This window comes from Platalea leucorodia, assembly GCF_965183815.1.
Source record: "Platalea leucorodia genome assembly, chromosome: 4".
Classification (NCBI taxonomy): Eukaryota; Metazoa; Chordata; class Aves; order Pelecaniformes; family Threskiornithidae; genus Platalea; species Platalea leucorodia.
In genome coordinates, this window is record NC_138826.1 from 79,388,215 (window position 1) to 79,416,119 (window position 27,905).

The window sequence follows — 27,905 nt, forward strand, 5'->3', positions numbered from 1 at the left end:
AACAACTAAATCAATAAAAATCAAAAGCTCCTGCTCTGATCTGTCACTGCACTGAACATTTAAACACCATACCCTGAATACACAGAGCTGAACAGCAAGTGAAGCACCTGGTTAAGAACAGCCTGGAAACTATTTGATAAGAGAGGGCAGGACCATGGTGGGCAAGGTGGACTGGAGAATTTGCCCCCACTGAACGGTGGGACAAGGTATGTGGTGTTTGTCCAGCGAGTCACACATCAGCCTGGACAAATCCCCCTGCTTAGGGGCAGGTCAAGGTTTGTGCAACACTTCAGTTCCACTTTCAAGCCTTTGAAAAAGGTAGCAAGCAGGGATCCTCTCAAAATCCCTGCTGGGGAGGATGTCGTTAATGCCATCTGGGTGTCAGCCTTGCTTGAAACTGCAGCGACTGATGTGCCAACTTTAATTAACATCACGGATGTTTTCTGCGCAGAACACGCAGGACTGTCCATGCCACTATCTGTTCCCAGGGTCAACGCTCTCCAGCCGCTCGCTACCTAAGGAACCTCCTGCAGCTGGGGTTAAAAATAACGAGCCCTGAAGAACAGCAGCGGTGTAAACGAGATTAGCCTCTTCAGAACAATTTTACTCCCAAGCAGATGTTGGCGACGGGATTAGCACTTAGGCCAGGCTTCTCTCGGTTTATTTTCGCTCCTCGCTTTTCACTTACCCATTTGCTAACCCGCACCTTGGAACAACCCCCCCGCCCGCCTCAGCCTCCGGCCCCGCTCCACCGGTCCCCCGGCGCCGCTCCGCCCGGTCCCCCCCGGCCCCAGCTACCCCGGCGCCGCTCCGCCGGGCTCCGCAGCTCCCCCCCCTCCCCTCCCCGCCTCCCGGTGCGGCGGAGACCGCAGTGCCCTTCCGCCCGGCCGGGGCCGGGGAGAAGCGCTGGACGGCGGCGGCGGGGCCGCACCCGCAGGCCGCCCCGCGGGAGGAGCCGGTGCGGCGGCCGCCAGGTGCGAGGGGCCCCGCCGGGCCGGGCCGGACCCCGCCGTGCCGGCGGCGGACAGGGCGCTCCCCGCGCCGCCGGGGGTGGCTGCGGGCTCCGCGCTGGCGGCGGCCCCACGCCGCAGCCGGGCGAGCGCGGTTCCATTACCGGCTACCTGGAGCGGCCGGCCGCGCCCAGGCGGGCCGCTTTCCCCGGTCACGTTTTTGGGGTGGCCCGCCCGGGCTTTAGCGGTGCCCGCAGGCTGCTCCTGAGGCGGTGCCGGCTCCCCGGCTGCGCTTCGTGCAGCGAATAAAGCCGGGCCGCGTAGGAAGAGATTAGCTCGGGGTTTACCCTTCACCCGTGTAGAGATCAGCTGAGGACAGAGGCTACCCGCCTCCCTAAAAATGGGATTCCCGGAACGCCCGAATGAGAAGCCGGGCCGGGATCAGCGCTGGGGAATTAGGGGGGGGACGCGGCCAGCCCCCCGCGGGCGTGGGATTTAGGGAGAGAAAACATGGAGGGAGAGAAAGGGTGCCTTTTGTTCCGCCGGCGGCGGCGGGTGCCGGTGCCAGCGCCCGCGGCGGGGAGGGGAGGGAGGGAGGGAGGGAGGGAGGGAGGGGAGGGCCGGGCCGGGCCGCGCCCCCTCACCTGCCCCCGCCGCCCCCGCCCGCCGCGCCGCGGCTGCCGCTTGTTTGCACTCGGCTTATCCGGAGCGGAAATTCCTTTCCGTTTTTGTGAATGACAAACTCATTAACGATTCATCAACACAACCTGTTCCAGCCGGCCCGTCGCCGCGGCAACAGCCCCTTCCGCGCGCCCCCATTGGCTGCGCCGGAGAATGTATCCATTGAGGCGTCCCGCGGTTGTACCCATTGAGGAGCCGCCGGGGCCGCGGCCGAGGGGCGCTGCTGGCGGCGGGCGGGGAAGGGGCACCGGCAGCACCGGCAGCGCCGGCGCGGTGTTTCCGCGCTGAGCGGGGGAGCCCCGCTCGGCGGCACGTTAATTGGATTTCATTCACTCGGGGCGGAGGAAAAGCCCAAGGGCTCGGGCTGCAGCGGCGATTAGGCAGGTTCATTCAGGGATTCATTGACAAAAAAAAAAAAAAAGAGGAGACCGGGCAGGCTGGCTGCGCGCACGCAGGCACACGCACACACGCTCACACTTACACACACACGCCGGGGCCGCGGCTGCTTCTCCCTCCCCGTGACTCCACCGCCGCCCGGCGCGGGGGAGGCGGCGCGGGGGGGCTGCGTGATTCATTTTCCTGGGGCGGAGGGAGATAAGTTGTGCGGAGTTGGAGGGGTGCAGCCCGCCCGCCGAGCCAGCCGCATGCCTCTGTGAGAGAGAGGGGCGCTTCCAGAGCACGCTCCGCTCCCCCCGTCCTTCCTCATGCTAGATACGTTCAGACCCGTCCCTTTCGCGTCGGAAATGGCGATTAGTAAATCCGTGGCGTGGCTGAACGAGCAGCTGGAGATGGGCAACGACCGGCTGCTGCTGATGGACTGTCGGCCGCAGGAGTTGTACGAGTCGTCCCACATCGAGTCGGCCATCAACGTGGCCATCCCCGGCATCATGCTGCGGCGGCTGCAGAAGGGCAACCTGCCCCTGCGCTCCCTCGTCGCCAGCAGCGAGGAGGACCGGGAGCGCTTCGCCCGCCGGTGCGGCACCGACACGGTGGTGCTGTACGACGAGCACAGCCGCGACTGGAACGAGAACACGGGCGGCGAGTCCGTGCTGGGGCTGCTCCTCAAGCGCCTCAAAGACGAAGGCTGCAAGGCGTTTTATCTGGAAGGTGAGAAGGGCCGCCCGGGGTGGGGGGAGAGATCGCTGCCTGCCGGGGGGCCCGGGGCTGTGGGTGACGGGGAGGCGAGCCCCGCGGCTCGGCGGTGCGGCTCTCGGCCCGGGGACGGGGGGGGAGCGGCCGCCGGGTCCCCCGGGCATTGCTCGCTGGCGCTCCGGGAGGGCACCGGCCTGGGCAGGGGGCTCTCCCCCCCCAGCGTCCCTGTCCGCGCTTTGTTTAAAGAGACCTCGCGGACTGGAATCGCTGTAGCAGCGTGGGGAGGACAGGGCTAACGGGGATCCCGGCATGAGCCGGGGAGGGCAGAAGGAATTGCCGCTGAGACATCTCTCCAGAGGTCCCCGCAGGGCGAAGCGGCACAGAGCTTTAATCTTGAATGTGCTGAGCCCTCCGCCGCAGCAGGCGATTTTCCTAAACCTTCTTTTAGGTTAGTCCGCCTGCGTGAGAGTCTGACTTTTTTTTTTTTTTTTTTTTTTTTTTTCCCGGGGCTCGAGAGGGTGGGAAACAGATGCCCCTTTGCAGACAGGGCTGTACCAGGGAAGTAAGTCGGCTTGCCATCTTATATCAGGTTGCATTTTTTTTTTTTTCCCGTTGCTTTTCTCCCCAGGTGGTTTCAGCAAGTTCCAGGCCGAGTTCGCCCTGCACTGCGAAACTAACCTAGACAGTTCGTGTAGCAGCAGCTCTCCTCCTTTGCCAGTCCTGGGCTTGGGAGGCCTCCGAATCAGCTCCGATTCCTCATCAGACATTGAATCTGACATTGACAGAGACCCCAATAGTGCCACCGACTCCGATGGCAGCCCTCTCTCCAACAACCAGCCTTCCTTCCCGGTGGAGATTTTACCCTACCTCTACTTAGGCTGTGCCAAGGACTCCACTAACCTGGATGTTTTAGAAGAGTTTGGCATTAAATACATTTTGAATGTTACCCCCAACCTGCCTAATCTCTTTGAAAACGCCGGCGAATTCAAGTACAAACAGATCCCGATCTCTGACCACTGGAGCCAAAATCTGTCTCAGTTCTTTCCTGAGGCCATCTCATTTATAGGTGAGACCCGGTTATTTGCTAACAGCTATATGTCAAGCGGCAGAATTCAATTTCATTTGCAGAATTTAGGAGATTTCGGGCGACAAGCGGTAGCTGCGTTTCTGGCAGTCTCTGGGGGGTGCCCCGCTTTCTGGTTTTATAGCCGGCTTAAGTTGAGGGGTGGGTGGGGACTGTTCGGGGGGTTATTGAGGAGCCCCGGTGAACTGGAAGCGGCATTTGCAGGCTGCAAACCCATGCCTGGTTTGGCTGGCTGTGGGATTCCTCCCTGAGCCGTTTCTGTCGGAGCTGGGGACTGAGCAATGTGCGGGATGGGGGATGTTTTTAAATCTCTTCCTGGCAGGGAGGGGGATAAATGAGCCCGGCGTTGATGGCTTATTCGTCCCTTTTTGTTGTTTTTTGTTTCTTTTTTTTTTTTTTTCTCCTTGAGGTTACTGAAAAGCAGTATAATAAAAAGAAACTGTCTGGGTAGCTAACTTTAGCTTTTAAATACAAGTTATTTATAAGCGCTATCCCTGGCAAATGTATAGTCAGAGCTTTAATTAAATCTCGTGGTAATAATGATATACCTCTCGGGCTCGGTGCCTCGGTTAGCCAGCCCTTAAGACATTATTCGTCAGCTTTAGAAACGCGTCCCCTTGGGCTCGAGGAGTTCTCGTTAAAATTTGCACTCTCCTTCGTTTCGGGGAGGACTAAAATCGCCCCATCGGGGTGCGGTGGGGTGGGCATCGCATTATCTGTTGGGAAGCTGTGCTGTAATCCGGTTGAATGATACCGGTAATAGTGGAGAATGTAGGTAATCTGAGCCCAGCAGGAAGAAATGTGGGCTGGAAGCCACAAAGAAACTAATCTCCAGGCATTGTAATGCATTTCCTATTACAAAGGAACCCATTTTCAACCAATGTTGACATCCTGTTCCTCCTAATGGGCTGTCCCCTGTGACTTCCCTCATTCTTTTAAAATGCCTGAATACCTCCATTGTTAGCTGCACAACAGTTGGAGAATAATTTAATAGACCTTTGCAGTCTGCTGGTCTGTATAAAAGGCATTCAGTGACATATTGTAGGATTTCCATGCTGGGGCAAGGGGACTGTAAGAATTTAAGGCAAATCTCCAGGCGAAAGCGTGTCTTTTAAAACTGACTTTTAAAATAGTGTCATGCAGCGTATCCTGCTCCCTTTGTCTCATTCTTAGTTTTCTCAGCTCTTGGACTCGCGTACATGTACGTAGGGGGGTGGATTCTCCTCTTGTCCTGGTTTTAAGCCAGTGAAGTTAACTCTTGCGTTGCACTGCTGGTGCCCTTTCTTCCTACTTGGTACTAACCTCACTTGTGTTGAGAGATCAGTTACCAACCCCCTGTCTTATGTATCCTTCTCTGCCTCTTTGTCTCTGTACAGATGAAGCACGGGGGAAGAACTGCGGCGTCCTGGTGCATTGCTTAGCAGGGATCAGCCGCTCGGTCACAGTGACGGTGGCCTACCTCATGCAGAAGCTCAACTTGTCCATGAACGATGCCTATGATATCGTCAAGATGAAGAAGTCCAACATTTCGCCCAACTTCAACTTTATGGGTCAGCTGCTGGACTTTGAGCGGACCCTGGGGCTGAGCAGCCCCTGTGACAATCGAGTGCCAAACCAGCAGCTGTACTTCACTACCCCTTCCAACCAGAACGTCTTCCAGGTGGATTCCCTGCAGTCCACGTGAGCTCCCACTGCCTCCCTTCTCCTGTCCGTTTCATGGGATCACTCCTCAATGGTTTCTCTTTGGCAGTGATAAAGAAAACGCAGCTTTCTCTTTTTCTGGCCTCTGCTATCAAAAAAGCAGCTGCCAGTGCAGGCTAGGAAAGGTTACACAGTATGGAATCGGCTATTGCGAAGGGAGGGAATGTGGTGAGCTCTCTGGGAAGGACCGCGGTGACCAGGCGGCAGGTGGGCAGCACGCTCATCCCTGCTTGTGCAGTGGCTTGGGTCCGAGGACTTCGGGGGGGTAGGGTAAGGCTGGACAGGCTGAGCACGTGTTCTCTAGAGACTGGAACTGTCCTGCTTCCCTCTCTGCTTTCGGATCTGTGACACACATCTTTGTCTTCAGTGAAGACTGGTTATTTTTGTTTGTTTGTTTGTTTGTTTTAATTTAGAGGAGCCAAAGAAAGAGATTTCAGCTTAGTGTATTTGGAGTACTTGTTTGCCGGGAGCTTGGTAGTATTCTACTTGATCAATGTAAATATTTAATCTTAAATCAATTTGCAATTTTTTTTAATTCACATGTAGTCAAGAAATCAATCCAAGGGACATCTGTGTTTTTGTTCTCTTCATGAATTCTGCTTTATTTGTTTGTTCTTTTTTTTTTTTTTTTTAATTGCAAAGAATATATTTGCAGCATGCTTAATTTTATTGTTCAACTGAAGCAAGCTTTCCATGAGGGAGAAATGGCAATGGTGAGAAGTTAGCAAATCATGTTTTGTGAGCAAGTACAGTCTCTTCTTTCATATATCTTTCTTTTCCTTGTGGTGATCTTTTTTTTTTTTTTTTTTCCCCCTCACACTCTTGATGTAGTTTCCACATGATATATATATATATATTTTTTTTAAATTAAATTAATTTTTTGCCTTACCTTTTGTAAATAGATCATCTGGGAAGAGGTTTGTCTTTGAATGCGAAAGATTTTTGATCACTTTTTAAAACTTTCAGATGTGCTAAACAGTGCATTACCTCTGTACAAATTCTTCAGGGAGCTTCACCTCAAATGCAATATTTTGCGTCTTTTTTTTTTTTTTTGTATAAAACTGGAAGTATGTGCGAGCATTTGTACCTGTGTGTACGCACAGTGAACCTGCACATGGTTGCCAATAAGGGAGAGTCTAATTCACGGTGTATAAGTTTTAAGATGGAATTTATTATAAGAATGTAAAACCTTAAATTATTAATAAACAAATAACTATTTTTGGCTATTGAGAACCTGGCTGGTTTATTCCCCCTTTCCCCTCTGTGTGGGTGTGGTTAATTGCACATACACATATGGTTACATTTAAAGGTAATGATTGCTTTCAATAGCTTTTGTATAGCCCCTAAGACAATAAAGCCTTGATTTCCCCTTTGGTCCACTGGTGCCTAAATGAATAAACCGTGCATGTGCTGGATTCTTGTCTTGCTTTGGTGAAGGGAATGTTTTTGAAGGCCTTTAGGTTAATTGCAAAATATTCCAGTATCCCTTTACTACCCCAGGGATGCACCTGACCCTGGGCCATAAGGATGTTTGTTTTGGTTTTGTGGGGTGTTTTGGTTTTGTGGGGTTTTTTTGTTTTTTGGTTTTTTTGTTTGTTTTTTTAAGAGTAAGGAGATGCTGTTTTCTGGATTTGTTTACAAGTCTTGGCCACTCTTTCACAGATGCCAGGAGGTGGGTTCATGTGCTCTTTATCTGTCTGGCAGGAACTCATTTCACAGAGAACCATCAACAGTCTGCAGCCTGTTGCTGTTAAGCCATGTTGCAACTTAGCAGGTGAAGGCAAGGAGGAAAAGGCTCTATATACCCTTAGTCACCTCATTTCTTCTTTGGACCCTTCAGGTAGTCCTCTCTCTGCAGAAGGAAAAAGGGGGATTATAGCCATTGCAAAACTTCCTGCTGCAACTTATTTTCATTAACATCCTTCCACATGAGAAGTGGCCCAAGGTACAGTGGTTCCAATATCTGCATGCAGTACCACGGTGATGGGCCGATGCTGCAGCTGGGGCTGTCGGCTGGGGTTCTGCAGAACTCCTGGCAGCCGGAGCACATTTCAAGTAATTTTAGAAACTGCAAGTGTGTGAAATGAAAAGCAAACAAAACATGGGAAAAAAAGTGAGTCAGTGTCTCATGCAGTAGTGGCCTAGATTGAGTGCATAAACTGTGAAAGTAGAAGTGGGTTGCAGTTAAACTTGGCTTGTGCTAATCCAGTTTTGAATGGTTTCCGCTCTTGGCATTCCCTATGCTGCTCTGTTCAAAGTGGAGATTTGCAAGCAGCTCTAGCAATTTCCTGTCCAGCTGCAGCTCAAGTGACTCCCTTGTTTTTTTTCTCTCTCCTTTTTTTTTTTTTTTTTTTTTTAATACAGTCTGCGGATAATTTTAGCCAGTTTCCTCTTTGTGGATTATTAATCTGCTTTCCTTGTAGAACCTACATAGCTGCGTCCCTACTGTTCTGCTGAAGTCAACAGATGGCCTCCCTGCCACTTCCTCTCGTTTCGCTGTGGGTTTGTTGTCAGGCCACTTCTGAAATTAATAGTGTTTTCTGGCCGGCTGCCACAGGCCATTACCACAAAGGGGAAGTAACACATCTGAATAGCAGGAAGCCGGGCAGGGTCACAGCGTGAACTGAACCTGTTGAGCGCAATCGGGCCTCTCCCGTTCAGCAAGTGTAGGGCTCCTCTTCCCTCCCCCTTTTTCATAGGCCTTGCACAGAGAAAGGGCTGGCGCCGAATGCCTCAGCTGTTTGCACCGGGCGAATATTTCCGGCTGAACAAGTTGCAAATGTTAATTGTGACTAGGTGCCCGTTAAGGTGAGGAGGTAAAGAGCAGCGTGCGGCGATGTAGCCTAGGGGAGGAGGGCCTTGGCTTTCTTTGCAAGCTGCTTTGAAAAGTTAGTGCTCACAAGGCCTTCCTGCTTCCTTCCTGCTTCACCGAATGGCTAACACCAAATGGGTACTTCTGCAATTCATCATTTTTTAGGACAAGCAAGCAAAGAAGACCAGCTTTGCTCACACACACACATACAGCAGAGTCAGGCAGAAAACTTGTTCCAGATTTTTCCTCGAGCGAGGCCTGAACCAGGGCTGTTAGTCAGAAACCTTGGCTGAACTTGAACCAGGACTGGGTGAGAACAACTTTGGTCACAGGCAAACCCCAACCGGAACTGGAGCCAGACCAAAACCTGGTTCAACCTCTGGTTTTACTGGGGGTGTTCACACTCTCTCATGTGCCGGCTCTTAATTACAAATGGCCTGGAGGGACGAGCAGTGAGGGCTCTCGCCAGCAACGCTCGGCCTCCCCACACAGGCTCCCAGGTAACTCTGCCTCGGCACGGTGAAGGGAATGGCTCATGCTACACAACCGCTTGCCAGCTTTTCTGAGGCCAGGCTCTGCTTGCTCCTGCAGTCCCTCCCCAGCACTTGTTTCAAAATAACTTGCTTCCTCTCTCTCCTCACTCGTTTCAGTCCTTGCTGGGATGGGGCAGAGGTCTCGGGCTTCTGGGGGGTTTGGCAGCTATTACAGTTCCTCAGCTGGTAAAGTAATTTGCAAAGGGAAGAATAAATCCTTTGTGCCTGTAGGGACAGGCCTGATGTGTACAGGGGAAAGGGGGGGAATATCCCCCCCTTTGCAGCTAAAAAAATCACAACCTGCTTCATATTATAATGTAGGAGTGTGAGGTACTGAATTCCTTCAGAAGCTATGGAGATATTAGGAAGGAAAACTGTACCCTCAGGAGTGATCAGAGCTTTCTCACATGACCCGTCTGTGCCTTTAACACAAAGGGTGAAATTGTGTCCCATGGCATCCGTGTCCCCTTTGCCTGGTAAGGCCAAGGTTCCCCTCGGTGTTTGGCTGCAGATTAGCACTTTGCTTTCCATTTTCTGTGAAATAGCATCATGTAACTCATCATGCTGTTCCCCTTCTTGGTTTTTGTCTTTCCCACTCACACCCTTTCAAACCACTCTATGGCCACCTTCAAAATGTCTTTCAACTCTTTTATTTTTTTGTTGTTGTAGCCATAATCTTCTCTTTCCCCATTCTCTTTCTTGTCCTTTTTTAATACTGCTCTTCCCCCTATGTCTTCTGCTCTTCCACAGACGTTTTCCTAAGCTCCATGGTCCTTTCTTTCTTCTCTTTCATTTTCTCACCCTTTCTCTTTTCCCTGTTACTCTCCTGCTGTTTGTCTTATGTTTCCTAAATCAAACTGCACTTTCTCCCAGCCTTAAGCCTCCCTGCTCAAATAAGAGGATGAATCTTATGGACTCGGTGAATTGTAGCAAGCTATAGGGAAGGTGCATATGAGAGAAGGAAGTAAGAAAATACAACTGCTGTCCTCTTGCTACTTCCTAGCAGATGACCTTATTCCCCATCTCCATTCCCTGCCACTGTGTAGATTTGGCTCCTTATGGCTTCCCTGGGTCCTCTCTATATATAGCATGCAGCACTCTGCTGCTGCTAACAGGGAAGGTGGGCATGAGGAGGCAGCCTTTCCTTGGGGCCCATCCAGCATCACAGAGCACTGACCCCCCTCTGAGGAGCAGGGAGTGGTGAGGAAAGTGGGGAGTGACTGAAAATGTCGCCGCCAAAGGTGGCTCTGCTAGCAAAACTGAAGCTGGGCTTAAGAATCATGTATCTGAGAGCATTTCTTCAGCTTCTCTGAAAACCTTATCGAAAAATTTTTCCCTGTTGAGAAGCGTGATGACACTTCATTCAGAGCTCCAGGAAAAACAATTGCATGTGAACATTTAAATGAGGCTACAGCTTAGGCCCTCTCTCTGCACCGCTATAAATCACCGAAAGCTTTGCCTGAGTGAAGATGGTGGAACAAATTGCTAAGCTCAGTTCAGTGCCCCCCCCTAGACCTTGAGTGTACGTGTTCAGCATTGCTCAGTTACCCCAGGAACACAAGTATGGGACCAGACTCCTCCATCACGCAGCAGCGCATATGAGTGACTCCTGGGACTCCAGCAAGATGCTGCATTCAAGGAAGGTGGCTGAGTTTGCTCCAGCCACCTCATAGCCAAAGGGAAATAAAGGCTATCCACTGGTGTTTTCTCATGGCACGTGGTGACATTGGGGTATACGAACTCTGCCCTTTCCTCCTCCCTCCCAACAGCCAGAAATGGATGGTGCTGCATCATGCATCTCCTTTCTTCATTGCCAAATTTGAGAGATAAGCATGTGCTGTAACTTAGTAGATAGCACAGGCAGAAAGCTGGTATGGGAGCTGCTCTCTTTTGAGTAAAGTGCTTGTCTCTGTAAGGAAAGGAAAAAAAGCGTGTTAGATGCTTTCTGTTGTTTGTTATCGTAGGGATCTGCAAGTGCTAAGGGAATTTTGGAGTGCTCGCAGCCATAGCTTTTCCTCATAAGGCAAAGATGAAGGATGTTGACTTACCACAAACACAAGGAGATGATTATCAGATGGAAAGTGGGGGTATGGAGTCTGTTTAGGAAATATTTCTTAATGACAGGAGTTGTATTCAGGACTATATTTGAGAGATGCAAGAGAAAGTGCACCCTGCTCTACTTCACAGCTGCGATCCCCAGGACGCAGGAAGCGCACAGAAATGCTGGCGCTCTCCCATCCCTAGACTGTTCCAGCACTGCAGATACCAGCGACATAAAATGATACTACGTGGGAGGTCTGTTTACCATAATGTGGAGACCATGGTGAAGCACTTTGCTCATTTCGCCAGAGGCACAAGTGTTTTGGAAAGTCCTGCTACCAAGATCTTCCACCTTCCCAAATGGGCAATGTCCTTGCTTAACTCGAAGACTTTTATTTTAATGAACTTCTGTGTTTTTCTGTTAAAGCCAGGTTTTGGGGCATTACGGAAGTCTCTATTTTTCGTCTTTTTTTTCCTGCTGACCTCAACTCTGTAGGAAATAAATTCCCATCTGCAAGTGAAGCCATCTGAAAAACATATTGATAGCTGACACTTGGTTTACTCAGGGCAGAAGTTCTTTATAGTTTAAAGGTGACTTTTTTTCCCTTTGCTGGGAAATGATGTCCTTACAAAAACAGACTGGAAGCACTAGTATTTAGTATTTGTGAAAACACGCTAGCTGTTCAGTTGGTAGGCTGGGCACTCAAATGATGTAAATTGGCATAGCAGCAGAGACTACCAGTGGAGACTCTGCCACAGACTGGTGGTCGTAACGTGCTTGAACCCCTTGAAGACATTATCTGCCTCTATATAGAGACCATTAGGGACATTAGTGATTTCTGTAGATCCTTTTTCCCTGCATACAGTAATATTATAGGATTCTGAACTAGACATAGAGCTAGAAAGTCAAAATGTCTCAATGCGGTGAGAGACAACTTTTCTCATTTTAAAATACAATAATTTTAGTGTCCTAGGGACCTACTAACACATACAAAAAAAAATCAGGATCAGTGAGACTTCATTTATTGCTCGATTGATTAGGATTTCCTGTGCTATCAGTGATCTAAATTGCATCTTCTGTGTCAGTATTTCTACCACATTCATTTGTTTGAGGGGTTTCTAGGCCAACCCTGCTCTCTGTGAAGAAATGTAGCGCAGCACCTCTCATCTGGGCTGAAATTCAGCCCATACTGAAGCCCAGCACTGAGCTGATATTCAATTTAAGCATTAGGAATCGAGTAATACTCGGACTCTGTGCAGGATGTTTTTGTTATAAATAAAGACAAAATGTGTCTGATTTCTGGGAATACAGAACAGGAACAACAAATTAGTCTTCCACACACAGCTTTACAATCCCTAACCCAGGTTTTTTGTTTTAAGTGAAATTTTGCAGGCTACTGTATGTGAAAAAAACCTTTTTTATATTTGCAAATTACTGTCCGAGCAGACAGTAGACAATGTTTATTATTAAGGTGGACCAATGCTTCCTCTTAAAAGAGGACTTTTCTTTTCTCATGTTTACAGCTTCGCTAGACTTTGTTTGGACTTGAATATAAATGCCTCAGGCTGATCTATAAAGATGAAAAGAAATGAATATTCCTCTGAAAATGTCATCCTAAAAGACTTGGCCCCTTTTTCTGAAGAAAATGCCTTGTTTTTTGTCTGTGTAACAAAATCTGTTACTGTTTCCTCGAACATCTTCGGCACTCTGTGCCTGGAGGAAGGGACACGAAATCTGGCAGGGTGTGTCGGGAATGTGCCTGGCTCTGTTTCCCTGAAAAGCTCCTTTTGCCCAAGATTTGAGCGGTTGGAAGACGGTGATTTGCACATACCAAGTAACTGCATCTTGAACTTTCTTTATAAGTTAGCAGCAATAAAATTTAGCTGAACTGGCTCCTGGTGTTGAGGTGCCAGCCCCACTGAGCAGCAAGGGCACAGCACCCTGGGAGGAGGGAGGGGATGTGTGATGTTGTGTCAGTGAGGTAGAGGATTGTGCAGTAAGTCTGCCCCAGAATTGGTAAGTTTGCACAGCTATACTGTTTCTATACCTGAGCAGTACTGATCCCATCTGTCTCAAGTGCCTCTGCACTGTACAATATAAATACTCTTTACATCCCTGTTTTCCTCGGGTAAAATATGGATGAGATCAGTCATCTAAGAACAGTTTTTGTGTTAGGCAGAGCAGAAAATGCATGTCAGCTGACAGAAAGCAGGGTACCTTGGTGATGTTGCTGGAAAGGCAAGAGACAAGAAAATGTAGCTGTTTCTGGGGTTCATTGGCGGTTAAACTTTGTGCACTTCGAGTTGTCTCAGGTGGCAGCTAGGTGCACAAGTTCTTCTGTAAGCTACAAAGTGCTTGACCTTGCAGCCTTAATATTATTCTTCCAGCAGTGTTTTTACTTCACGCCAGCAAAACGTATTTCAACCTCTCTGTTGAGTTCTAAATGAATGGCATTCCTATGGCTTTACACAAGAGTAGCAGAGATCACACTCAAGCTCTCAGTTTGTTATTACAGTATTAAGGTTTTAAAAGACCCTGTCGATTATGGTGGAATAAAATTAACAGGATTCTCATTTTTTATGCTTCAAAGTGTATGTAAGCTTCCTTTGGCAAGGATTTAATCATCTAGTATGTTTGTACAGTACCTTGGCTAATGAGAGCTGGTTAGAACTATGGGACGTTATTGTGATGTTAATAATAAATATGATAATTATCTGAGGTCAAAAGAAAATTTCCCCTTTTCCTGAGTCCTGCACAGCCAGGTACCATGTGTAGCTTGACTTAAATAATGTGCATGTTGCTATATTCTAGAATGACAGTTCTTATCTACGTACTTGGATTGCTGAGTCTTATTACAGAGTTCAATGAGCTTATTCCTGTCAGTAAAGTTATTCACATGCTTAACTGTTGGCAAAATCAGACACTGGGGCATTCTTTTGGCTGTGAAAACACATTGCACACTGCAGGCTGCATAATAATTGATAATATCAACTAATGATTGAAGAAGCTAGAAATTCTTGGGCAGGGCAATTTCTCACATTACTAGAATTTTCTGAATTAACTAATGAGCTAAATGTCCTTGTGTTTTGGCTGCTCAACATAAGGGAGGAAGAAGCAGTTTGTTTCGGAAGTGCAGAGCTGTCACACCCTGGGGAGCTGGTCCCAAAGAAGAGCATCAAACAGGGAACTTACTTACTTAGGCAACTCAGTCCTAAGTCACGAGCCACTTAAAAGTCCATCCTACCCTTTTGCTTTTGAGAGCATCACAGACAGGACTCATAGTTCATGTTGCAGCACTATAAATGGAGTCCCTGAAATAAAGCTGAAGTAATACAGTGATGAATCAGGCCCAGGAGCCGCATGTGTGAGTGCCATTACTTGGGGGAAAAAAAAGGAAAAACAGACTTTCTAATGTATTCTTGTAAATGTGAGTTACTGTTTTTCAAGAAACATGGAAAGGAACCTGTATTGTTCCAAAGTGAATGTCAGATGATTCTGTTCCTTTCGTCTTCTACCTACGGTGATGATGAGGATTGATTCATTCCCTGTAGAAGTTTCTAGCTGTTTTCGTATCTTGGGTGTCTGCCTAGCAGTCACAATTTTTGTCAGGCAGGTCTTTGATCTGTTGGTAATCACAGACCTGGCTAAAGACAGTGGGTTTGCTTCTTTCAGACTCAGTACCAGAGAGTTTAATAAATGCTCTTTTATACAAAGATGCTAGGAAGCAGACATGGGTTATGGCCCTAGGCAAGGAGTGCGTGACTAAGCTTGAGCAGTAGTAAAATACTTGGTCTGTGCATGCAAGAACAAGAATATGATGGGCAAGCTGTTGTTTGTACAGAAAAGAAAAAGTCACCAGACTATAAGGGAAACAGTCATGGTCGTCACATTGAGATGCAGCAGACAGTCAGGGTGCAGGGTACAGTCTGAGGCCAGGCCAGGCAATCAGATGATCAGATGCCTCTGAAAAGGCAGTCTATTCCCTTTCTCCTTCTTCTCAGTTTTCAGTTGTGTCCTCTTGTTTCTTCCTTTGTTGTCATAAGCACTTGCCTGTCTGCAAAGCTCTGCAAAACTTACCAATATTTTTTCTGGTGATCTAGCCCTGATGTAACACACCATGAGGTCAGAAAAGCATCAGACAGTGCAATGCTGGGAACAGGAGGATGCAATTAGTGGCAATAGAGGGATGGACAGAACTGAAGCTTTTGGCATTAGCTTGAGTTGAGATTGGCTTAGCTATAAAATCCAACTATGGCCCCCGTGTTTGGGCACAGAATTAATTGGAAAGACAGGCTGGGGGGTTTCTTGGCAAGGAAAGTGCTTCCTGATGTCTGCTTCTGCTGGGTTCACGGAAAAAATCTTCAAGAATTACAATGGGACAGTACCAGAGGGCACACCAAACTCACACACTTGATTTCTTTCCTAAAGGAAACAAGCCTGCAAGACCCCCAAACTGGCTCACTAGCTGCCCGACAGGGTAACACTCATGTGCAAAACTACAAGTTCCTCACAGAAGGCAGCCAGTTTTTTATTCTGCAGCATCATTTTCTGTTTACTTTTTCTTCGCATTTTGAACAGACCTTTGTGTAACAGCCACAATGTGCTTATAAATTGTATTCTGAAACCAAAAGCTGTCCTAATTGAAGAAGTATTTTGTGGTGTTTTGATGGGCAGTTTTCACTGGTAGCCACAAAATGCCATTTTGCAGAGTTAAAACAGAAAAGAATATGGATGGAGGCATTTGAATTAGGAGACAGGTTTGCATTTCAGTCTGAGAGCTATCTGACTAAAGACCAATTTGTTATATTCACACAAATACAGAATAGTTTCATGGTACAATTACACTGGTTTGGTTAGTTTAATCTGTGAAGCATTTAAACCAGGCAAAAGTTAACTAGTTTTGGTGTTGCTGCTGGTGCAGCAGAGAGCAGTTACTTCTAATCTGAACCTTGAAGAAAGATATCCCAATGTCTGTTGTACCATGGACACTACTCCTGTGCTAGGTTTCAGAAAAAAACGCACCCTTAACTTTCATGGATTTTAGTGGTGGTGTTGTGCCATCTGTCTGGGGTAATTCACATGGCCGTAATTAACATAAAAATGCACTTGTCATTTTCTATCTCCATGTCAGAAGAATGCTTCAAAAGAAAAAAAATGCTTTGTGTCTGTGATTAGTCATCACCACTAATTTATTTTACTCTGATATAATTAAGAGAAAATATATGCAAAACCTACTCATCACAAAAGCAAGCTATTACTGATGAGACCTGTTTCATTTAGTTCATGTATGGAGAGAGTTTACATTTTCATGAAGGTAATGCCAGCCTGGGGTTCCTAAAACCCCAGGGAAATGCCAACAAAATGACAGGGAACTAAAGAAGGCTGGCTATTGCCTTTTTTTGGGGAGGGATTGGAAAGTCCCCTTCTGTTCACAGCCCAGGGGAGAGCTCTAGGATGCCACCTTCTTGGGAAGAAGATGTGGGATTGTGGTGGTGCATTCCCTGCCCCCCTTTCTTCTTGTGCACCTAGCAGAGCATGGAGACATCTTTCTTTGTGCACTCAAGTGTCCCACCAGAGAGCTGAGAGTTGTTTTTGCTACCATTGGTCGTGTACAAAACACTTTTTCTGCCATGATGGTACCTGTACCAACTACTCTGGGAGCCTTCAACTTTGCAGAGGACCCACAAGAGGATCCTTCTGATAGCCCAGCTTGGAAGCAGAAAGCCGTATCTGCTTTACTGTGCTTGGCTTAATCCAGCTGGCAATTGCAGCACCATTAAATGCATCTTTGCCCTGAGAATTGAACTGCGAGGTAATTCCACTGCTGCGCTAATTGACATTATGTACTGAGGATTTCCAAAGATACCCCTTGCCTGTGTCAGCTTGGAAGCATTTCTGTTCATTTCCCAAAAGCAAGGGAGGCAGCCAGGGTGCTGTGGCAGAGCCCAGTGGGACCTGGCATGGGAAATAGCTGGCCTCAACATTTCCGCTCTTCCGCTCCCATATAGGGACTCAAAATCCACCAGCAGCAGCAGGCAAAGGCCTGCTTGCAGCGACAGGGGAGAACAAAGTGCCGCTGATCCTGTCGGAGCTGTCAGCTTTGATACCGGTGAGGGGGTAGCAGTGTATTTGTTATCCTTGACGGCAGCGAGCAGAATTAATTTTGGAGTGACTCCACACTGTGGAATGAGGTCTGCCCTGCTCTGTGACGGATTTCCAGGCAAAATCTGTGATCTTATTTTGAATGTTTAAAGATTTTCAGTGGTTGGGCTCTAGCCCCTTGAAAAACTGGAATCTCTTCTTGACCTATGCTATGTGCAAGTAGTGGAGGCACAAAAACCAGCCTCGTGCTATATCCAGGACACTGCACGGACACCACTCTCTTCTGGAGCATGTTTCCTCCACTGTACGTGTGAGTCTGGGCTTGTTTATCCTTCCGGCCACCCAGCAAGTCCCATTCGTCCTCAGGACTCTTAAGTCAAGAGCAGAAACCTCTTCATTTCTAATGAATTTTGCACTGGGGCTTTTGGGAGAGAGAAAGAAAACATTTAAGAAACAGCTTATTTAATTTAGTAAATCAAACAGCTTTAGGAAACAGCGTGGCCCAAATACAAGGTGACATAAAAAAAAAGATCTTTTACTTTGTCTTACTGAATAAAGAGACTAAAAATAAATTCCCAAATGAAAGTAAGTCAATAGATACTTTATTGCTAACTATGTTTTCACCTTTTGAAAGAAATGCTCTAGCCTTCCCTTGATGTCTTGCATTCAGCTAGTTTCCAGAGCAAAAGCAGTCAATTCTGCATTATCTCAGTAGGACAGTTTTAATTTTAACACTATCTGCCCTGATCTCTCTTTGTCCAGTTAACATTTCCTTGACCTAGAGTTCAACCTCTTTTACAAAGTAACCTCAGGCTTTGATGGCAGTAATTCTACCTTCACCCCAACGGATTCTGAATACACAACCTCCAGGCCCAAAGGAGAAGATTAGCAGACTTTACCCTAATTACTTGTTATTGTGTAGTTGTTAAAAAAGATTTTGGCTCCAGAAAATGAGGCTGTAGCCAGACAGAAGTTAGCCTGGGGTTCAAAAGTCTAGCAATCTTTGGCTCCACAGGCCTATAAAAGCAAAGTGTTGACTGAATGCAAACAGCCTGCATGGTGAGAGGCCCCCTCGGAGGGGGTGACAGCAGGCCATCCGTCACGGGAGGCAGCGGAGGTCGGAGGAGTCCCTCTAATGACTCCTCACTGGCCTGTTAATGGATAGCTCCATTTGATTCCTCTGTCGGTGGGAATGCCAGACTTTGCGATGGCTGCAACGCGCAGACCTTCGCATGCACGCTGTTTTCTTGGGATCTTTGAAAGGATGAGCCATGTTTGACGCACAGCTGGAAAAAGTCCCCCTGGTGCAGTAGGTGCCTGCAACATACTAACCTGCCACTTCTCTAGACGCTTGTTTTAGTTTGGTGTAATGAGCACCTATCAGCAATTAATGACAGTTATTGCATGGGGGAAAGGATCAGGAGTGCCTTTGGTGAAGTGAGAAGCAGTCAGTCAACTCCTCACCTTCAAGCATTAAATGTCGTGAGAGGTCAAAAGGTTTTGCAAGGAATGCAAAGTTTGGAATATTTTTAATTAAGCTACATCCTTTGAAATTCTTTCAAGTCAACCTTCAAACAAATCAGGTCTTAAATCAACACCCTTTAAAAGTACATACACCTCTGGTAAGTGCCTTCATGCAAGCTCTACTGGGTATCACAGAAAGCAGTTAATTTAATGTGAGTCATTAAAAACCTTCACTTATTTTTGTGTTCATTCACCATAGGATATATTAATATTCCTTTTCCCTGAATACCCTAATTCTTTGTCCTATGTAAAGTTGGTGTGTTTGTGTCTGAATGGGTTTATTATCTGAATTTACCAATGTCTTAAATATAAGGGTTATGAGGAGAGTTCGGAATATCAATGTTTTTGTTAACCTAAAACATTCCTGCTTCTTTGTTTGTTTTTTGTAATCTATTTTTATGAAATGCCTGTCTCTTAGAGAGTTACTGATTGGGGGATATTTTCATCATCCTATAAATAGAAGCTGCAGTTGACATACAAATAACTGTACTCGTCACTGGAGTTTAAGGCCCTTTTGGAAAGTTTTACTTACATGAAAAGACTCAGCAGCTGGCTAAATCCCACAACAAATTACACAAACCAGTGAAATCAAACTTGACCCAAACATTTAAAAGACACTAAATGCCATTAGAAGGTAGTGGCTGATTTGGTTTCCATCCTGGCTGTCATTTTCAGATCAGTATACTTTCTGTGTTATTTTTGTGACCAGCACACATGGGATTCAAAAGACTCTCTGCTAACAAAGACCTTTGATCCCTGGATTAACTCTTCTAACACTCTTCTTAAGCAACTAGGAAAATAAAATTATTACCTCATTATCTATTTTGAGAGAATACTTTAACCGGCCTCTGAGGAGAAGGGCTGGAGGGGCCACCCGAGTCTCCCGAGTGAAAGCTGATGGCGAGGGGTGGCACCTATCGGTGTGAATAGTTCAAATTCCAGCCATAAGCCTGGAAGCAAAGACCTTCTGTTGGGAGCTCCGGCGTCTGCCCTGGCTTCTCTGGGGCCATGTCTATGCTACCAGGGCAGCTGCCCCAAGGATAGTCTCTGACTGCAGGCCAAATGGTGCAAGATGACTCCCATCCACATTGCTTAGGAGTAACTACTCTCTTTAGGGCAGCGTGGCCCGATTTGGGATAGTCCTTGGCCCAGGTCACCTCTGGCCCCATATGGCCCTGAGAGCTTATTATTAAGCATTTGTGATTTACTAATTCAAAGTATGTATTGCCTGCTTGTGGCGTGCCATGACAGCATGTAGGGGATTTGAGGACACAAGGCCTACTGGAATAACATCAGACAACTGTCTCAGGCTGAGGGAGTTAAACTTGCTGCAGTCCAAGTCCATTTTGTTTGTCTGGAGCAGAGCCTGGAGCAAACTATTCTGTCAACTGCGTCCAGGCCTCCTCTCCAAGGAAACTAGTCATTTTGCTTCAGAAGGGAGCCTGGGAGTGAGCGAGCATATATGCAGCATGAATGATGAGAGGATCAGATGCTGGCAGCAAACAGGAAGCTGAAGTATGTGACAGTGGAGACGTCTGTTGATCTTTGATGGAGGCCTGTTTCATCCATGGCAAGGATATCGTTTATTCTTGAAAATAACCCACATTCAGTACTTGATGCAGCCAACGTTTCCTTAGTTTAAACTCAGATACTCAGTTTTCAGCAGTGGAGCTACTCAGCAGGGCTTTTATTGAAAGCTTAGCTGCAAGCCCCTTTCCACTGTGAATATTGTTACTGCATAGGTGCAGCTACATCTGTTGTCAAATTTGGCCTAATCTGGAATGAAGACATTATCTAACGAAATTGTACCTTGGCTATACTCTGAAGGTCTGCATTTTTGCCACTATACTTTGAGCTGGTTCAGTTCTAAATATGTCACATATCCTGTTTCATGAGAAGCAGAACAAGGAAGCCCAACTTCCTATGGATTTTCATCTGACCTTCCCATGATAATCACAGTTTTTCTCAAAAGTCCCTAAGACTTGCCCAGTCCCCTCATGTCTGCTACACATCCTCACATTAATCCTAGCTTACTCCTCTTTCCTCTATTTCCCTATTTTTTCATCACCTCATTTCACCCCATGTCCCCTAATTATGGGCTGAGCACAGTGCTGCAGATGCTGTGGCCCATATGCATGCTGATCAGAAAGCAGACACATGCATGGTGACTGTCCAGCCAGAAGGTCTTGTGGAGCTCATATTGAAACTTTTCTATTTCTCTTTTCTGTAATTTGCGTTAGTTGTTTTCCTCTACCCACCTGTTGATTTTCACAAGGCTTGTAGGAACTCATCTCCCATCGGAAATTCTCCCGTTTTGTCAGATGTGATTGTCAGCAGCTGTCAGATTTAAAAGCTACCAGGGTAGGAGGCGAATGACAGACAAACTGAGATAGATACAAATGGAAAGATAGCATGAATAAAGAAGCTTAAGTTCCTCAGGAAATGAGGCTAAAGAGAAGGTGATAGTGAGATCACCTTGGAGCTCCGCCGGCAGCTGGCACAGAGAACGCAGCTGCCAAGCAGGGCAAAGCTGTTCCTCAGAGCTGGTTTCTGCCGGTTTTTCTCAAAATGTAATGTGACCAGGGTGAAAAGGAAGTTCTTCTAAATGTGATTGCTTTATGCCTTCTTGCCAGGTTGGTGTATTCACTAGGAATGTCACTGCAGTGTCTGGGAGACACCGATACCATAGTATCACCAGCACCAACGGGCAGAGTTCAAACAATTAAGCCAAGAGGCTTTCTGGGTATGTAACAATGCAGTCTTACACATTATTTACCATTTTAGCTTCACTTACATCTTCAATACTTAAGTCACCTACAATGAGTTAAGTGATGATAATGCATATAAAGGAAAGCCGTTTAGATACACATGGTGAAGATCTGTTCTCAGTTACATGCCTCTGAAGTCAGCAGAGTCCAAAATTGGACACAGTGCATATCCAGAATAACAGAATCCAGAGACCTTTTGTGTTGGTACTTTTGATAAGTATTTTTGTGTGGACAAAGCTGACAATTCATGCTTATTTTTGCTTTTGGACCTTATAGCTAATGCATGTGACTGGACCAAGGGATATATACCACAGAGAATTTTAATCCTAAAGCAGGAGCAAAGTGTTTCTGAGGAGCCTAAGCCTAAAATCATGAGAGAAAACCCTGTTGGTAGAAAAAGCTGCTAACCTTAGTATGTGCTTACGCCTTTAACGTAAAATTTTCCTGATGCCTAGAGTTATATGTCTGTGCTTTGTCACAGAGCTCTGCTTTGAGCAGATGGACATGCAGGTCTCATCTGAGACCAGCAGTGGCTGTTCCATCATCTAAATCCCTTGGGAGACACCTCTTGCTCAGAGCATTCTTAATATACGCCGGTAGCATAAAGCCTCTCAGCAAAGCATTGCTGGCCACTTTCTTTTGAAAAGCTAGGGATTTAGGAGTCCAGCTTTTGTGTGATGGCTTATATTTCTTCTCTAGAAGATCTGGAGCCCTTCTCATCATGAGAGATTTCAAACCCAACTCACAGGAAGACCCAGCTGTTTTGTCAGTTACACCACTGTTCAGCAAGGGGCCAGGACTGCAATGCCTTAGTAGCAGTCATTTTGCAGAGCTCTCCTATAAGGAACAGGCTGACTAGTAGGACCATGGAGTCATTCCTTCTCTTTCTCACCAGTCTTTACCTCTTTGCTTCATACTGGCCTGGCTTTAGCAGATGGATAGAAGAGTCTCCTCAGTTCCAGGCTAGTCGATAACCTGCCTATCCATGTAATCCCACTTTACAGGGGAGATATGGCTTTAATCCTCTGCAGGCAAGAGAAAGAAACTACAACCACTGGGACATAATAGAATAAGTAGGTTCCTTCTCTAGGGATACCACGTAAGGAAAAAGTGCAGATTCACCCTGTCCAGAGATGAGAATCTGGGGATTTGGACCTCAAGGATATTGCAAGATCCTTCCTTGCAGGTATCTCTCAGAGACCTTAACTCTCAAAGAAAAAGTGATTTCAAACACAACCCTAATCTTGGTGTTTCTTATTGACTAACCCTAAATGACTGCCTCCGTAAGTGGACTGTTAGATTACCCGTCTGAGGTGTGTAACTCTAGCAACGGGTACTGGATGTTCAGGTATCTGACAGACTCATGTCCCTAAAAGTAAAGCAGTGTGAGTATGACTTTATCTTGTATTTCTAATAGGTGCTTAAGCCTGAACAGAGGACATCATAAGCCAAAATTTGAGAAGCCACAGAAAGTATATCACTGGAAAAACTTCTTGGTGGCTTCTACAGGGCAAGTAGGCAAAGCAGATAACTCAAAAACATAGTCAGACCATTCACTCTATAAATCAACGCAGCCCAAATCACTCATCAGAGAGGAACATGAGGTCTATAAACAACAGCTTCTTGCCACAGACAAGTTAAATCAATGATAAAGATCTGAAACACATAGTGCGTCAGAGGTTTCCTTCTTTAAGCTCTCTTGTATATTTGCCTGTCTCCGTTCTTACACGGCCCCTTTTACAACAGAAACAGAATGCCTTTTTTTGCAGGACAGCACAACTCTTTATTCAGAGAGCCAAAATTAACGGGCTTGAGTGCCAAGAGTCCTTCTGTAGCCACATCTCTTCTATGTCGTAGGAAGTATTGATGGCTTTTTGTTTGTCATTTCAGCTGCACAGACTAGAAATATATGTGGCTTCACTGTGTACTTTCTATTCCAGGCATGAATCCCATTGGCCTTTCACATGCAGGAATCCCTAATAACCTCAGCTGAACTTTTCTAGGGTGAAAGAGAAGGATTATTCAATGGCTGGAATGCTAGTCCAGGCCTTGGGAGATCTTGCTTGTGATCTCTTCACAGTATTTCTATACTCTTTTTTTCAGTGAGTCATATAGTCTCTCAGATTCCCATGTGTAAAAGAAAGGTAACAGCACTTCACAGAACACCGTGAAGATTAGCACATGATATTCCTTCAACAAAAGGGAAGACTGATATGAAAGTAGACCATACAAAAATTAATGCTGGTATCTGAATCCTCTCAACAACCTGCAACAGTTCTTGCTCTTACAATTAAGCCACACAGATGCCTTTGGTGACACCAAGAAGTGTTTATTGAAGAAACACTGTTATGACTATAGTTTCTACCTGTGGAAAGCTTTTTTTTAATGTTCACAGAAAATAATCCTAGGTTCAACTGTTAGCGGGAATAAGTCAAGAATATGAATTACCCTGCTTTGGGAATACTTATGCATCAGTAAATATAATGGGCTACATTTATGAAGGTAAATATGGGGTGAAGGGGAAGGGAATCAAAAAAGAATTTGCTCCACCTCTTCAATGCACTTCATACTGTATGGTGCCACAGCAAGGGAAAATATTCTGGCAAAGATTACATCCATCCTACCTCTGGCTCACAGTCTGATTGCTAATCTGTTCTTGAACTTGCTGCAACCAGTCATCGGCCTCAAGGGCTGGTGGCAAATCTACAGTTCAACCCCTGAATGACACAGATTCACCTATCTACTCATCAAAAACACCCCAGGAGATTTTAAGTGAAGTGAAGACTGAAATCAATGTATATAAAACTTTAGTATGGAAGTGCAAACCTTTGCTATCTCAGGTGGCCACATTATATTCTCTTCTTTACAAACTCATGAAGGTCCACTGCAAAAGTATGGCCCCGGACTTGTAGGAGAAAAGCTGTTCCAAGTTATAACCTTCTGATGGTTGCAAATTTTTTCCTAATTTCTAGGCTATGTTCACCCATGGCCAGTTTATACTTGGCCTTAATCATGCTGACATTGTCCTCTAGCTCTACTATTTTTCCTCTCTCTCCTCTGTTTTACCCCTGAGGTGCAGCAAACATATCACCTTCCTGTTCTTGTTTTGCTAGACAAGTTAAGCGCTTTCAGTTGCTAGTCATTACTTTGTTCACTATATTTCTTTCAGCTTGCATTCATCTTTCTTGAACACAAGCAATCAGGACTATATATGGAGGAGGTTTCACAAGTACAATGACATTAATAGTTTCTTATCTCTCCTGGAGAAAGGATTTATGGGGATTGCACTTGCCTTCTTCACAGTCAGATCACATTGATGGATCAAAATCATCCTGTGAGCAACTGATGCTCTCAGTTATTTCTCCCTCTCATTTATTACCAACCAATGTATTCTAGCAAAAAAATCTTATTAGTAATTGAAAGACTTTGCAATCATAATGTTGCATTTTATGCTGTTTCTATTACTCTAGACCTCAAAGTCATCCAGTTCTTCCTTTAAAATAGCCTGTTCCCTCACTGTGATGACAAATACTTTCAAGTAAGAATTGTCACTGTCTTTCATTAGCTCATTTCTCTTTCTGTGCCAAATTCTCTGATGACAGTATTGAACAAGATGGGCCCTGACTGATCTTTCAGATAGTCCTTTGCTAGTCTTCCTCTAGCTAGAAATTTCCCTTTCAACACTACCCATTGTCTTCTCTTCAATATTCACCTATATTTGCAGTAAACCTCTTTGTTGAATTAATAATTTCCCAGTGACACCCCTCAAATGATTTACCCACCTTGTATTCATCCTGAAAGACAGTTATCATGGAATGATATCTGGATAGCCTTGCATGGTAAACACATGTTACACTTTATTTGATTTCTTCATTTTTTTCTGCATCTCTAACTAATATTTCTTCAAAATGCTATTTAGATACTATTACTGATTTAACAAAAAACACAAGAAGTATTGTTATTTGGTTCTGGACAAAGGTGGATTATCTGGAAATTGGAATCTGTTTTTAACTCTCTAAGCTGGGAGGCAGTACAAAGCAGTGAGGCAACCTTTTTCCTGCATTGATTTCCCCACATCTATTCTAAATGGGAGATTTTATTTTATGGTCTATGTAAATGTCACCTTTAGAAAAATACTTCTTTCAAAAAGAAGGACAGTACTCTCTTCAGATGTAATAATTAAACACTACTAAAAAGATCTCAGAATATGATACCTTGCTTGTTTTCTGCTCTGATCCAGTGTGTCTCAGTGACACTTATTTTAGGTACTTATCATTAAGAATTTATGGGGTGTTCTTTTCAAGAGCCCTGATGGCAGTGAATAAATGAGATATTTGTCTAGATATTGGTGCTCACATTAGCACTCATAATGCATTCTACTGCATTACCCTATGGGGCCATGAATTGCAGGAAAGAAACTTTCAGTTTCTGGATGGCTCCTTTACAAAATAGTTGTAAAATCCATCCCTAGCAGAGCTTTACACATAACTAAACAATGATCTGCTAATTGATCTTTAGGGATCACTTTGGTTCCCACTGAAATTAATGGAAAGGTTCCCGTCTATTTTGCTGAGAGCTGGGTCATGCCCCTAGTGAGAGAGGAGATTAGACCAGGAATATTCATGGGAATTAATAGCAACTAAAACTAATCTAAAAAACTCCTATAAGAAATGCTTATGCAAAAAGACTGTGTAACTCACCTTGCTTTAGAGGCACTGTGTTTGGTCAAAGTGTGTGGTAACAGCCACATCATCTGGGGAGAAATTGGTTTAACTAAAGAAAGATCTTATTATGAAGCTTCTAATTTCCCTGTTTAGCAATCACAAAGTGGATGTTTTGAGAATCAAACAAACTAAAATTGCACATATCAAATATTATCCACTGGCTGAATGTTGTCTGTAAGCAAGGGTGACGGTTCTTTCTTCACCATCACACCAGGACCTTGAGCTGCTACAGTTCGAATTAAGGAGCCAAATCTCTATGGCAAGAGTCTGCAATACGTTTGACTTCTGGGTTTTGTCACAAAGAGGAATTTGTATGACACATTTACCAGAAAGTTAAACAATCTAATCAGAAGTTTGTAGAGCTGTCCAGTTTGCATAAACCCGATGAAATTTAAAATAAACATTACGTATGTGGAAAGCAGCAGGAAGTAAAATGTCCTTTAGAAGCCAGCTGTCTGTTTACTGCCTGGCTTATAATGAAGCTGTTTGTTTTTAACTTGGATGTCACTTGTATTCTCAGCTACTCCGTTAATATTGTATACATGTGATATAACCATTAGCATACAGGTGTTTTTTATGTCTTCAGTGTTTCTGTGTTTAGATACATCTCTATTTGTGATCATTGTGCCCTTCTAGAGAAATAATTGAGATGAACTACCATAATAAGACCCAGCTACTATGAAGTTTGGAAAGGCATGAAGATCAAGGACCAGTCGTTCTGGCTGGGTGAAGAGATGATGAGCAGAGGCAAGTATATGATAATCAACTGAAAGTGCAAATATTTGATTTCAAGTGAACCAAATGATGAAGACAAATATACAGATTTTTTTTTTTTTTTTACCTTATTTATACTCTTCATAAACTATAAAAGTAATTTATCCCACATTGGGGATCTCATCTGGATTTGGCACTCACACAGGACTATGAATGCCAATGAAGTCCCACACCTGATACTCTTGTAGAACATAGGCCTCTGGGGAGGCTGTGGGTCCTTATCAGGTGTATTTACCCACAATGTGTAACTCCTGACTCAGAGAGCTCGTTTTACAACTTTGCTGAGAACATATGGGGAGTGTCTGGGTGTGGGATTGCCCTTCTGTCAAGAAAACAACCAAAACAAAATTTATAGCAAGGAGTGTTCGGAGCAGGTATCCTGTGTGAATGAATATCTTGTACAGGCTGCAGGCCAATTATGTCCTCTGCTCGTTGTTTGCTAAGGTACTGTGATTCAGTGTATACATGTATTTATTTTGCATGTCTACAAACAGAAAGTGGAAGTCCAACCTAGCTGGCCTAATTTAATAGGTAGTTCACTAGTTCGATAAGTCTGGCCAATTAATTTTTTCCACAGAGATATGCATATCCGCTTGGTCAAATTCCATCTGACTGCCTGCTGTTGGTTATAGCTGGTCACAGGTCAGGCTGGCAGGCTTCGGAGCAATGCTGCTGTTTCTGAGGCTGCTTGCACCTTCAGTGGACCAAACTGAAAGAAACAATGTAAAGGGCTTTAATGGTCCCGATGGTGTCCACCACAGACACCCAACGCAGACTTTTCTGTGCATCCTAACCAATGCTTGTGAAAGCTGTGGCATCAACATCCACACACTACAAGAGGGCAGCATGGCTGGGTTAATCTGACTTCAGTGAAAGTTTGCTCATTTAGCTTACCACAAAGCTATATCCACTTTCTTGGGTCAGAAGGTATGCTAAAGTGGCTACCCATAGGTAGCTGCATGCTGTGTGGTTACACAGCTTCCTGGGGAGATGCTTGCTAGGCAAATGGCTTTCAGGCTTTCCAGGTTAGGCTCTGCCAGGTGGGACACTTGGCCTTTTCAGAAGGCCAGCATGTCCATGGGCCAATGGTGCTCGAAGTGGGGAATGGGCACAGTGGCG

At 45.6% G+C, this 27,905-nt stretch overlaps 1 protein-coding gene across 1 annotated transcript; it reads left to right on the top strand.

Moving 5' to 3' along the window:
- Positions 1–1,846: 1,846 nt before the first annotated feature.
- Positions 1,847–6,732, top strand: DUSP6 (dual specificity phosphatase 6). The gene is made up of 3 exons (XM_082308809.1): positions 1,847–2,738; positions 3,352–3,789; positions 5,184–6,732. Exons 1-3 carry the CDS (start codon positions 2,336–2,338, stop codon positions 5,489–5,491), a joined length of 1,149 nt encoding a protein of 382 aa, XP_082164935.1. The 5' UTR covers positions 1,847–2,335; the 3' UTR covers positions 5,492–6,732.
- The last annotated feature ends 21,173 nt before the right edge of the window (positions 6,733–27,905 follow it).

What these genes read in the sequence shown, in the direction of transcription:
- DUSP6 (XM_082308809.1), top strand. Translation starts at nt 2,336, where the DNA reads ATGCTAGATACGTTCAGACCCGTCCCTTTCGCGTCGGAAATGGCGATT. An exon ending in CAAGGCGTTTTATCTGGAAG is followed by an intron (nt 2,739 to 3,351) that starts GTGAGAAGGGCC and finishes TTTTCTCCCCAG; the next exon opens with GTGGTTTCAGCAAGTTCCAG. An exon ending in TGAGGCCATCTCATTTATAG is followed by an intron (nt 3,790 to 5,183) that starts GTGAGACCCGGT and finishes GTCTCTGTACAG; the next exon opens with ATGAAGCACGGGGGAAGAAC.